The sequence below is a fragment of the Leucoraja erinacea genome, chromosome 27 (assembly GCF_028641065.1).
Source record: "Leucoraja erinacea ecotype New England chromosome 27, Leri_hhj_1, whole genome shotgun sequence".
NCBI lineage: Eukaryota > Metazoa > Chordata > Chondrichthyes > Rajiformes > Rajidae > Leucoraja > Leucoraja erinaceus.
The window spans coordinates 29,601,693-29,615,943 of record NC_073403.1 but is presented as its reverse complement, the minus strand read 5'-3'; the positions used below and the strand labels follow the sequence as shown (position 1 = coordinate 29,615,943).

The following is a 14,251-nucleotide window of genomic DNA, read 5'->3' as shown; positions in this document are numbered from 1 at the left end:
TGTTTACATATACTGCTGTGCTGCAGCAAGTAAAGGGCCTGTCCCACTTGGGCGTCATTTGCACCTCACACAAATGGCGCGCTAAGATTTTGTACATCCCAAAATTCTGGGGCGCCGTGCGGGACCACGTGTCACTGCCTACGTCACCACGCACCATGCGCGGGTAATGCGCGTCGTGACGCGTATATGATGACGCGTAAATTACGCGCAAATGACACCCAAGTGGGACAGGCCCTTAAGAATTTCATTGTTCTATCTGGGACATATGACAGTGAGACACTTTTGACGCTTGAGTCCAGTAACAACAATTCAAAAGCAATTCGGTGCTTCCTGAGATCACAAAAGGCAGTAAACAACTATGTATCTTTCCTTATTTCAGACTATAATTATTGACATGGATAAAACAGTCTCAATAACACAGATAGTTCCTGTGACACATGCAATCTTTATTTCAGCAAAACATTTATTGGTCAACCGTACTGATCAGATGGATCTTTGAAACCTCTAGGAAGTGGAGAACAGTTGCTAGCAACAACTATTGCTTACATCTTCAGTAAAAATCTAAAACTAAAAATTCTGCATTTACATAGAATCCTAACTTGAGATAGAGGATATCTATTTACAGACATGGGTGTTATTTTGTGATATTTTATTCAGAATAACTGCAACAGTAATTCCAGGCCACCTCAGTATTCTTTCCTGGTCCTTCTAATAGCAATGTTACAAAATTTTGAGATTTAAAAAATCAAGTCTGCAATTTATCCCATCAGATAAAGCATAACAATAAGTTGAATTTGACACCTAATTCACTTTCACATCTCAATTAATAAAAAAGTTATGGCCATTTTCATACTCGGAAATTAGCATCTTGTTGATTTTATATGGACATAACAAAAAAGCTGTGATCGTGGACAGCCAAAAGCCCATAACCTTCTTAAAAATTAAGAGAACTGAATGAAATTTTCAGTTATCATAGATTGAAGCATTCTGAAACAAATATAAAATAATCTTACTTGGATGACCTGAAATTAAAGCATATAATTAGTTAGTTACCCAATTGGAGCTAATTTCAAACTTCAATTACTATATCTAAACATCTATCCATTTCTTAATAAATGATTAACATTTTTAAATAGCCCAAGTGTCCAAATAATATTCACAAATAATTCACAATAAAACATGATTTTTAAATCTCATTTACATCAATTTATAGGCCAAATAGAAGGAATTTAGTGTTCATTTGCTGTAAATTAAAAGTCTATTTTAAATCAGCTTTCTAGTGGGTTCCTGTGAACGCGCTGGTTTAGAACGTTCACATTGCCCTGGATTTGTGCCCTCAAGTGCCCAGAAAAATACTGCGGGATATAAAGAGCCCAAAATGAACTACTCGCTATAGAAAACTTTAATTACAGGGTTATACACAAGCCCCATTTAATGTAAAAATAAGGTACATACCTTTAATTGTTTGCTTTATAAAACCCTGGGGCTGCGAGAGGTTGCGGAGTGAGAGAGTGATTTTTAAACTACTATAAATATTATTCAAGGCCATAAAAACTAATAATACCTTTTGCGACGTGGTCTTTCAGCGATTTTCCGTTAATGATTTACTAGGCTGAACATTTTCGATTGGAACAGCCTAGTAAAAATCGCGTTTTAAACCCGCCCCCTCTAAACAGCGCCAAAACGCGCACACGGGGTGGGGGCAGATGCTCAGCCACGATTCAGGTAGGTTTTGTAACATACCTACTTCTAACATTTGTTATCCCTTTTTTAAATTTTGGATATAAAAAGGAAATAGAAGGAGAATTATTTGGGGAAAGATAGAGGAAAGGCTAAAAGAAAAAGGCAGATAAATATATCACAAGGGACTTGTCCAGAGTTCCTTAGTTTTGCCCTGGGCAATATCTTTAATCACTAAAGCATTTAAGATATACATCTGAAATATTTTTAGGAGAAAGCAAAGTGAACGCAGGAAAACAAAACTGAATATTTATATCTAAAATTTTAAAATGCGCTGATGCCAATGGATCTCAATGTCATCTTTGGCTTGTATAATTATCATATCTGAAAAATTACTGACAATAGAAATGAAAGTCGATACAAAGTTGAAACAACCGTGCGAATCATGAGTATGATATCACGTATGATAGGTGAGATATTGAGGTCTATGTCTACGTCTACAACCAGGAGAGCCCAGCTACCTTAGTGGAGAAGGAACATGTGGATTACAATGAGAGCAAGATAGAAGAAAAGGACACACCGAGAGGTAAAGGTATCGTTGAGGTTGATAATCATTCCCAAGTGAAGTGGGAGGATGTACCATGAAGGGCCTGGATCCCATTTCACAAATTTGAATGGATTAGAGCAGCTAGCGATAGGTAGGAAATGGCTATAGTATGTAGCACTGGGTATGAAATGGTTAAAGTACGCCGAGCTAGGTAGGAAATGGTTAGAGTACGTAGCTCTCAGTAGGAATTGGTTAGAATAGTTAGCGTTTGGTTGGAACTGCAAAACAAAAATGAACTACACTTGGACCTGCCTCGCAACAAATGATGATGGTTGTTTGAGATTATTTGGGCAGTAGTTACCCATGTTCAGACATTTGTTATGATTTAAATGTGACTCCATCTGGAAATAAGACCATCTGCAAGGTCTCTGATTGCTTTAAGCAGCTTTCACACATTTGAAAATACGTCTTCGGTAATCATTTTAAGGCTTGTGGTGAAGACTCCTGCCCGGCAGAAACGCCCATGAGATACATCTGAGTGCCCTGTTGAAGGAGCCCATGGTGGCTGAGATTAACTAGATGCATCAAGGTGAGAATGTGCCCCTTACAATATGTCTGGGATTGACGGAGGCAACACTCTCTTCATTCTGGGGCCACTGGGAAACAGGGGTTGTTGTTGGTGAGACGTTACAACAAATCTTCTGATTCGGTTGGGGGCAGTTTCCTTTTGAAAAAATCCACACTGTAACAAAAATAAAGAGGAAATAAAAATTATTTAAACATCACTCCCATCTCTTCCCTCTCAGTGATAATAAGCATGACCTGCTGCTGTTTGTAGCACCTGGAACAGATCCTGCTCTGTACTGAACACTCAAATATAGGGGTGTATATAAATATATATGTGTGTGTGTGTGTGTGTGTGTGTGTGTGTGTGTGTGTGTGTGTGTGCGTGTGTGTGTGTGCGCGTGTGCGCATATACACACACACACAAATATATATTTATATACACCCCTTTATTTGAATGTTCACTACTTATAGAATAAGTAGAAAAATGCAGCTCAGGAGCAGGCTTTCTAGCCCACAATATCTGTGGCAAACATGACGCCAAGATAAACTCCTCACATATCTGCACAAGATCCATATCCCTCTATTCCCTGCATATCCATGAGCCTATCTAAAAGCCGCTTACACAGCACTATCACCGCCAGCCTTGGCAGCGCGTTCCAGGCACTCACCACCCTGTGTAGGAAATGTGTCACGCACATCTCCTTGAAACTTTGTTCCTCTCATCTTAAAACTATGCCCTCTAGCCTGACATCTCCACCCCAGAAAAAGGTTCTGATTGTCTGCTATATCTATGCCTCTCATAATGTTTTTATACTTCTATCAGGCATTCTACAGAAAATATTCTACGTAGGTCCAATATCTTCTTGTAGCTAATAGTTTAGTTTAAGTTTTCATATTTTGTTGAATCTTAGATATTGGCTATGGCTGTTTTTTTTCCATAATGACCACTTTTTGCCACTTTCTTCTGATCTCATGATGAAGATCTTAGTATCCCCCTTAATTTGCATCACTAGCACCATCTTTAAATATATCTTCAGTATTGAAATATCTGGTTACATTCCCAATTACATTTTGGGAATTCAACCAAATATTTCAACACTGGAAATTTGTCAGCAGCAAATTCCCTTTACCTTCCTTGAAGTTTGGATCCCTCTTGCTTAGACTTACATGAGATAATTATTATCTTCATCACCAGCCTGACAAACTGACAGTCTGTTAAAGAAACAATCCTAATTTTATCCTTAATGAAAGCCTTGGAACTGAAGAGCAGCCACAATGTCTCAGGGGTGGGTAGGTGAACCCTTCACTCCAGTAGCTAAGTGATAGTTGGAATGTCTCCCAAATCTTCACGCATTAAACAACACAACATCAAACAGATATTCATTAGGAAGTCTTATTTTAAGTCTTAAAAATAGAAACTTAATGTTTCAGCGCAGAGATCTGTTTTCTTCAGTATTCGAAAGGGAGTAAGTTGCAGAGAAAGTGGCAGAAGTGATGGATAGGACAAGGAGTGATGGTAGGGTGAGACCAGGTAATTTAGGTAAATGACCCAGCTGGACAATGATGTCCATACCATGTGTTGCATTTAGCAGCAATGTGTAATATGCCCTGCAGATCAGACTGAACTTCCCGCCACTGAATCCACCGACACTTCGCCCTGCCCCTGGAAAAGCAACCAACATGGACAGACATGTACAATCCTCGTCATTCCTTCTTCTCCCTGCTCCCACCTGTCAGAAGCTACTGAATAACTTCTTCCCCTTTATTATCAGGCTTCTGAATGGACCTTCCATAAGCTAGGCTGCTGTCTAATTCACCTCTACCCAATTATGGATATTATTCTTTTATCTATGGAACTGATGCTCTACAATGCTGAGAACTATGTTCTGCACTCTGCATCTTCAACTTTTGGTCTAAGTTTATCATTTCCACGTATACCAGGGTGCAGTGAAAAGCTTTGTTTTGCATGCTATCCAAATAGATTGGATATACTATACATTGTATATTCCCTTGACTATTGTTTGTCCCCTCTGTTATTAGGCTTCTGAACAGTCTTTCATAAGTTCATGAATTCATAATGAGCCAAATTAGGCCATTCGGCCCATCAAGTCAACTCCGCCATTCAATCATGTCTGATCTATATTTCCCTCTCAACCCCATTCTACTGCCTTCTCCCCATAACCTCTGACACCCGCACTAATCATTACAGAGATCCACCAAAAAATGCCATTAAGGACTTTGAACTTTTGTCTATGGGACTGTTGCTCTACCATGCTGTGGACTATATTCTGCACTCAGTATCTTCCCCTTTGCTCTATCTACTGTACTTGAATTTGACTTGATTGAATTTACGTTTAGTTTAGTTTAGAGATACAGTGCGGAAACAGGTCCTTCAGCCCACCAAGTCCGCACCGACCAGCGATCCCTGCACATTGACACTATCCTACACACACTAGGAACAAATTACACATACACCAAGCCAATTAACCTACAAACCTGTATGTCTTTGGAGTGTGGGAGGAAACCAAATATCTCATGGAAAGCGGGGAGAGCGTACTCCGTGTAGACAGCAACCTCAGTCTGTAAGCGCTGTAAGGCAACAACTGCTGTCCTTTTGTGTGGTATATCTGATTTGATTGGATAGAATGCAGAACAAAGCTTTTCACCATACCTCGGCAATAATAACCCTAAACTTAATAATGGTGAGGAAAAAACTGAGTCAAAGTCTCAGATGGATAGCTTACAACAGCAATAGCCACTGGGCATGTCCCATAGCCCTGCCTGTACATCTGATAGAACAGACAAAGTATAGTAATAGGCCCCCCTCGGTCATGACTGACCATGGGTGATGCATCCTAGTTGTTGGCTGCTTGCTCCAAACCTCAGCTGGAGCAGCGTCGCTTGTGGATGAAGAGACCAATGCGGGAGTGACAGTCTCTGTGGCAAAGGTCCCATTTGTGTGTGTGGTCTCTGGTTTGTTGAAGTTGCTGCTCCCCTTTCTGTGCGCCCGCTTGTCTGCCGCTGCGTTCAACAGTTTCTCTTCCCCCGTTTTGAGACGTTGGTTCAGGGTACCTCGCCACCTCGGTGCCGTCAGTTGCAAGGCTCTCCCAGGATTCCACATCGATGTCGAGCGCCTTCATATCTCTCTTGCAGACGTCCTTGTAACGTAGCTGGGGGCGGCCGATGGTTCTCCTTCCAGATGTCAGCTCTCCATCGAGGATGTCTTTTGGAACACGGACATCCTCCATGCGGTGGATGCAGTCTTGTCTGCCTGAGTAGAGTGTACAGACTGGGAAGACCAGCGCCAGACAGGATCTCGGTGTTGGACACTCTGTCTTGCCAGGATATGCCCAGGATACGGCGGATGCTTCTAAGGTGGAAGGTGTTGAATCTTTTCTCCTGTCTGGCATATGTAGTCCATGTCTCACTGCCGTACAGCAGCGTGCTGTTGACACAGGCATTGTAGACTGCTATCTTTGTCTTCACCGTCAGCTTTGGGTTGGCCCACACTCAGGTTGTGAGGTGAGCGAGAGTTGTAGCTCCCTTCCCGATCCTCTTATCAATCTCTGTGTCCAAGGACAAAGTATAATCACCCTCTAACTGCCTCGCTTAACTGGACTCAACCTATCACCAATATCCCAGTGTTACTTTCAATCATTCCCAACAATCTCTCTGACTCTCAGTTTCCCCTGACTCCCAGTCTGAAGAAGGGTATCGACCCAAAATATCACCTCTTCCTTCTCTCCGGAGACAGCTGTTTCCTTCATCATTGTTACTTTTTTGCATATCTTTCATTCATTGTTCTTTATCTCTCGACATCAGCGCCTATATCTCTCGATTACCTTTTCTCTAACTAGTCCGTAGAAGGGTCCCGACCTGAAACGTCACCTGGTCCTATTTTCCAGAGGTGCTGTCTGACCCGTTGAGTTACTCCAGCTTTTTTGTGCCTATCTTTAAACCAGTAGTTAAACAGCAGTTCCTTCCTGCACAGCACATCTGTTACCTTCTCTGCAACTTCAAATTAAGTTTTTTTCATCTCTTTCCCAATTCTGATGAAGGATCTCAAGCGAAACGTTAACACTGTTTCTATCTACCACAGATGCTGCTTGACCTGCTGAATGTTTTCCAGCAATTTCAGTAATTATGTCAGATTTGCAGCATCTGCAGTTTTCTGCGGGAAGGTGCATCCACACACATACCTTCCAAAGGATGAATGTCACCGTAGCTATGAGTAGCAAGCCCCCGAGCAAAGCCACAATAATACACCAGACTGGCACAGTCCCGGCTCCCTCTGGTTCACTGCATTCAATGATGGATTCTACCTGCAAATAGAAGGAGATACCCTTGTAATGGAAGGCACTTATAACATTTAAACATTATAGTTTTAGTTATAGATATAGTTATAGTTGTAGTTATAGTTATAGATATACATAGATATAGTTATTATAGATATATAATTATAGATATTTAGTTATAGATATCAAGGTTTCGTTTCAATGCCAGTTTATTGTAATGTGTACCAATTAAGGTACAGTGAAATTCGAGTTACCATACCGCCATACTAAAATCTTCTTTAAAGCAACAAGACACACAACTACATAGAAGTTAACATAAACAACCACCACAGTGGATTCCCCACATTCCTCACTCTGATGGAAGGCAATCTTCTTCCTCTTTATTCTCTTGCGGTCGGAGAAGTCGAACCATCAGCACCCGGCGATCGAAGCTCCCACGTTGGGGCAGTCAAAGCTCCTGCAGCTTGTAACTCTCGAAGTCGGCCTCTAACCTGGGACCGTGAGGTCCACGATGTTAAGTCGCAGTTGAAGCTCACAAATTTGGTCTCCAGCAAAGGCCGCCAACTCCTCAATGTTAGACCGCAGTGCGGATGGAAATACGATACACAAAAGGTTGCATCTCCATCGAGGTAAGAGATTTTAAAAAAGAACACACTGGGGGACTCATTAGCCTTGTTAGACTTTGCCCAAAATACAACATATTTATCTTCATTAAAATATATTAACCATCCTCTGCCCACTTGCCCAACTGATCACAATCCTGCTGAAACCTTTGATAGCCAATTTAAGGTAGCTCTTCTTCTCCAAGAATCCTTTTTTGCTTAAGTCCACCGTCTGCCACCTCCAGTTTAGATTCCATTTGGAATATTTTGGAACCAAGAACCATCTTTACTATCTACCATGTTGTCCACTTTAGTGTCATCTGCAAATTTACTAATCCTGCCTTGTACATTCTCATTGATATAAACACAAACAGCAATGGGCCCAGCACCAATCTTTGAGGCACACCACTAGACAAAGGCCTCCAGTCCAAAAAAACGATCTTTCACCATCACCCTCTGCTTCCTTCCATGAAGCCAATTTTCTGTACAGTTGGATAGTCCTCATGGATCCCATGCGATCTAACCTTCCAGAGCAGCCTACCATGTGGCACCTTGTCAAATGCCCTGCTGAAGTCCATATATACAAAGTCTACAGCTCTGCCCTCATCCACCTTTTTGGTCGCATCTTCAAGAAATTCAGTCAGATCCATGAGGCATGATCTCCCATGTACAAAACCATGTTGACTATCCCTAATCAAACATCTCTACAAATGCATGTTCATCTTATCCCTCAGAATACTCTCTAATAACTTTCCAACCACATACGTCAGGCTCACTGGCCTATAGTTCCCAGGATTTTCCTTTCCGCCCATCTTAAATAGAGGCACAGCATTTACTTCCCTCCCGTTTTCCATCACCTCACCAGTATTTAATGACATCTCAACCAGGGCACCTGCAATTTTTTCTCATGAAGCCAATGGGTTTTTAATAACATGATATTACTGCGACTAACTGTTTAAAAAATGAAGTTCTAAGATTATTATTAGATCTTGCGTATGTTGCGTATTCACCCGTCAGCGGAAAGACAATATAAGATTACAATCAATGCATTTACAGTGTATAGACACACGATAAGGGAATAATGTTTAGTGCAAGGCAAAGCCAGCAAAGTCCGATCCAGAATAGGCTGAGGGTCACCAATGAGGTATATAGTAATTCGGCACTGCTCTCAGGTTATGGTAGGATGATTCAGTTGCCTGATAACAGCTGGAGATGAATGTGTGGAAGTATGATATTATGCACTCCAGCAAGAAGGATCTAAGTGTCGCCAAAAGATTTTGAACATTTCAAAATCCAGCGGCGACAAAAGAAATGATGCGACATTTGAAAAATCACCGCGCATCATACGTCATCACGCCGCGTCACGCTGCGTCGCCGCCGTATCACACCGTATCACGCTGCAAATCTTTTGGTGACCTGATACGTCAATCAATGATGCCGGCAGTCGCTGAAAAAATCACCAAGTGGGACAGGCCCTTAACCGTGACTTATCTAAATGGAGAAAGATTGCCGAAGTGGTAGTGCATGTCGGCACAAACGATGTCGGAAAGAAGGGGATGAATATTCTGCAGCGTGACTTTAGAGAGCTCAGAAAAATGTTGAAAAGCAGGACCTCCAGGGTTGTTATCTCTGGTTTGCTTCCAGTTCCTCGTGCTGGCGAGAGCAGGAACAGGGAGATACGGGACCTGAATGTGTGGCTGAGGAACTGGTGCACGGGGCAGAGATTTAGATTCTTAGATCACTGGGATCTGTTTTGAGGTAAGGGGGAACTGTACAAAAGGATCACGGAGACATGGCTCCAGGGTGACCAAGGCTGGGAGCTGAACATCCAGGGATATTCAATATTCAGGAGGGATAGAGAGAAAGGAAAAGGAGGTGGTGTAGCGTTGCTGGTTAGAGAGCAGATTAACGCAATAGAAAGGAAGGACATTAGCTTTGAGGATGTGGAATCGATATGGGTAGAGCTGCGAAACACTATGGGGCAGAAAACGCTGGTGGGTGTTGTGTACAGGCCACCTAACAGTAGTAGTGAAGTTGGAGATGGTATCAAACAGGAAATTAGAAATGCGTGCGACAAAGGCAAAACAGTTATAATGGGTGACTTCAATTTACATATAGATTGGGTGAATCAAATTGGCAGGGGTGCTGAGGAAGAGGATTTCTTGGAATGTATGCGGGATAGTTATCTAAATCAACATGTAGAGGAACCAACGAGAGAGCAGGCTATTTTAGACTGGGTATTGAGTAATGAGGAAGGGTTAGTTAGCAGTCTTGTTGTACGTGCCCCGTTGGGCAAGAGTGACCATAATATGTTTGAGTTCTTCATTAGGATGGAGAGTGACATTGTTAATTCAGAAACAATGGTTCTGAACTTAAAGAAAGGTAACTTTGAGGGTATGAGACGTGAATCGGCCAAGATTGACTGGCAATTAATTCTAAAAGGGTTGACGGTGGATATGCAATGGAAGACATTTAAAGACTGCATGGATGAACTACAAAAATTGTTCATCCCAGTTTGGCAAAAGAATAAATCAGGGAAGGTAGTACATCCGTGGACAACAAGGGAAATCAGGGATAATATCAAAGCGAAGGATGATGCGTACAAATTAGCCAGAAAAAACAGCATACTGGAGGACTGGGAGAAATTCAGAGACCAGCAGAGGTGGACAAAGGGCTTAATTAGGAAAGGAAAAATAGATTATGAAAGAAAACTGGCAGGGAAAATAAAAACTGACAGCAAAAGTTTTTATAGATATGTGAAAAGAAAGAGATTAGTTAAAACAAATGTAGGTCCCTTGCAGTCAGAAACAGGTGAGTTGATCATGGGGAACAAGGATATGGCGGACCAATTGAATAACTACTTTGGTTCCGTCTTCACTAGGGAAGACATAAATAATTTGCCGGAAATAGCAGGGGACCGCGGGTCAAAGGAGTTGGAGGAATTGAGTGAAATCCAGGTTAGCCGGGAAGTGGTGTTGGGTAAATTGAATGGATTAAAGGCCGATAAATCCCCAGGGCCAGATAGGCTGCATCCCTGAGTACTTAAGGAAGTAGCTCCAGAAATAGTGGATGCATTAGTAATAATCTTTCAAAACTCTTTAGATTCTGGAGTAGTTCCTGAGGATTCGCTGGTAGCAAACATAACCCCACTTTTTAAGAAGGGAGGGAGAGAGAAAACGGGGAATTACAGACCAGTTAGTCTAACATCGGTAGTGGAGAAACTGCTAGAGTCAGTTATTAAAGATGGGATAGCAGCACATTTGGAAAGTGGTGAAATCATTGGACAAAGTCAGCATGGATTTACGAAAGGTAAATCATGTCTGACGAATCTTATAGAATTTTTCGAGGATGTAACTAGTAGCGTGGATAGGGGAGAACCAGTGGATGTGGTGTATCTGGACTTCCAGAAGGCTTTCAACAAGGTCCCACATAAGAGATTAGTATACAAACTTAAAGCACACGGCATTGGGGGTTCAGTATTGATGTGGATAGAGAACTGGCTGGCAAACAGGAAGCAAAGAGTAGGAGTAAACGGGTCCTTTTCACAATGGCAGGCAGTGACTAGTGGGGTACCGCAAGGCTTAGTGCTGGGACCCCAGCTATTTACAATATATATTAATGATCTGGAAGAGGGAATTGAAGGCAATATCTCCAAGTTTGCGGATGACACTAAGCTGGGGGGCAGTGTTAGCTGTGAGGAGGATGTTAGGAGACTGCAAGGTGACTTGGATAGGCTGGGTGAGTGGGCAAATGTTTGGCAGATGCATTATAATGTGGATAAATGTGAGGTTATCCATTTTGGTGGCAAAAACAGGAAAGCAGACTATTATCTAAATGGTGGCCGACTAGGAAAAGGGGAGATGCAGCAAGACCTGGGTGTCATGGTACACCAGTCATTGAAAGTAGGCATGCAGGTGCAGCAGGCAGTGAAGAAAGCGAATGGTATGTTCGCTTTCATAACAAAAGGATTTGAGTATAGGAGCAGGGAGGCTCTACTGCAGTTGTACAGGGTCTTGGTGAGACCACACCTGGAGTATTGCGTACAGTTTTTGGTCTCCAAATCTGAGGAAGGACATTATTGCCATAGAGGGAGTGCAGAGAAGGTTCACCAGACTGATTCCTGGGATGTCAGGACTGTCTTATGAAGAAAGACTGGATAGACTTGGTTTATACTCTCTAGAATTTAGGAGATTGAGAGGGGATCTTATAGAAACTTACAAAATTCTTAAGGGGTTGGACAGGCTAGATGCAGGAAGATTATCCCGAAGTCCAGGACAAGGGGTCACAGCTAGGATAAGGGGGAAATCCTTTAAAACTGAGATGGGAAGAACTTTTTTCACACAGAGAGTGGTAAATCTCTGGAACTCTCTGCCACAGAGGGTAGTCGAGGCCAGTTCATTGGCTATATTTAAGAGGGAGTTAGCTGTGGCCCTTGTGGCTAAGGGGATCAGAGGGTATGGAGAGAAGGCAGGTACGGGATACTGAGTTGGATGATCAGCCATGATCATATTGAATGGCGGTGCAGGCTCGAAGGGCCTACTCCTGCACCTAATTTCTATGTTTCTATGTCTATGTTTCTATGTGTAACTGTACAAAGGGGTCCAAGTGTTTAGTTGGGTCATATGGCATGGAAACAGGCCCTTCGGCCCACCTAGTCCATGCCAACCATCTATCACTCATTCACACAAGTGCTATGTCATCCCATTTTCTCATTCACTCCCTAAACACTAGGGACAATTTACAGAGGCCAATTAACCTACCAACCCACATGTCTTTGGGACTTGGGAGGAAGCCCGAGCACCTGGAGGGAACCCACGTAGTCACAGGGAGAATGTGAAAACTCCACATGGACAGCACCCAAGGTCAGGATTGAACCTGGATCTCTGGCACCGTGAGGCAGCAAATCTATCAGCTGCACCACTGTGTCGCCTTTGTTCTTGTACACAACTACCAAGAAATTAGCAAATAATAGGAAGGCAAATGGAATACTCGCCATTCTTGCAAGTGGTGTATAAGATCATGAGAGGAATAGATCGGGTAGATGCACAGAGTCTCTTGCCCAGAGTAGGTGAATCGAGGATCAGAGGACATATGTTTAAGGTGAAGGGGAAAAGATTTAAAATAAATCTGAGGGGTAACTTTTTACACAAAGGGTGGTGGGTGCATAGAACAAGCTGCCAGACTAGGGTAGTTGAGGCAGGGACTATCCCAACGTTTAAGAAGCAGTTAGACAGGTAGTGGTCAGACAAGGATAGGTCAGGTTTGGAGTGATATGGATCAAATCCTGGCACTAGTGCACCTGGGACATGTTGGCCGGTGTGGGCAAGTTGGGCCGAAGAGCCTGTTTCCACACTGGGTCACTCCATGACTCTATGACCCGAGTGTTCGAGATTAGAGATGGGAAAGAGTTAAACAATTATACAAGGTGTTGGTGTGACCTCATCGAGAGCATTGTGCATTGGTTTGGTTACCTTATTCAAGAAAGGGTTCGCTAGCTTTGGACATAGCCCAGGAGAGATTCACTATGCCATTTCTTGGGATGAGCTGGTAGCTTATCACAAGGCTAAAGAAACTAGATCTATATTCTTTTGGCATGAGACGACTGAGGGTCGGTATAATTGAAGCATTGGCATCTTAAGACTCAGGGAAAGGGAAATGGGAGACCCAGTCTGAAGAAAGGTCTTGACCTAAAACATCACCTATTTCTTTTCTCCAGAGATGCTATCTGACCCTGCTGAGTTACTCCAGCTTTCTGTGTCTATCTTCAGTTTAAACCAGCATCTGCAGTTCCTTCCTACACAAAGTAGATATGGAGATCTCTTTAAAAGTCGGAAAATCTTGAATGAAGAATAATGGTTACAAGATTAGAGGATGGTCTTTTAAAACTGAGGGGCATTAGATCTTCTCAGAAGGTGGCGAATCTCAGAAAATTCTCTTCCCTGGAGGATTATGGAGGCAAGATTATTGGGAATATTTAGAATAAATATATTTTTGAATTAACTGAGAATTAAGGTCAAGGAGGAAATAGCACAGGGAATGAGATCAGTCCCAGATAGTTCTGGCATGAGTGTATTGAATATTGAGATGGGCTCTAGAGCTGAGGGACCTACTCCTATTTTTGTTCATACGTACTTCTTATTATTGTCCCCGAATATTACTTTGAGAAGAAAATTCTTGCACTCCATGATTGGACATTGTTTTCATAGACTCCACAGCAATAAATCCCTTGATATTGATTGTGTTATAAATTGTACTACACAGAGAGTGGTGAATCTTGGAATTCTCTGCCACAGAAGGTAGTTGAGGCCAGTTAATTGGCTATATTTAAGAGGGAGTTAGAGTTGGCCCTTGTGGCTAAAGTGATCAGGGGGTATGGAGAGAAGGCAGGGATGGGATACCGAGTTGGATGATCAGCCATGATCATATCGAATGGCGGTGCAGGCTCGAAGGGCCGAATGGCCTACTCCTGCACCTATTTTCTATGTTTCTATGTGTTAAAATCGCCACATTTACAAGCTGGTGTCCCAGAAGGAGAGGTCTTGTTACAGATGAAGAACTAA

At 42.4% G+C, this 14,251-nt stretch overlaps 1 protein-coding gene across 2 annotated transcripts in view; it reads right to left on the bottom strand.

Annotated features, from left to right (window-relative positions):
* Window positions 1-431: 431 nt before the first annotated feature.
* LOC129710388 (integrin alpha-8-like) overlaps window positions 432-14,251 on the bottom strand; it is a 152,124-nt gene continuing 138,304 nt past the window's right edge. The window contains exons 29-31 of one of the 2 annotated variants that reach the window (XM_055657353.1): window positions 6,994-7,116; window positions 4,986-4,990; window positions 432-2,969 (exon numbers count right to left, since the gene is read on the bottom strand). In XM_055657353.1, the coding sequence (XP_055513328.1) occupies window positions 2,915-2,969; window positions 4,986-4,990; window positions 6,994-7,116 (183 nt within the window). In that variant the 3' untranslated portion in view covers window positions 432-2,914. Of the gene's footprint in view, window positions 2,970-4,985; window positions 4,991-6,648; window positions 7,117-14,251 lie in introns of those variants that run through there. The other variant, XM_055657352.1, reaches the window with a different exon arrangement.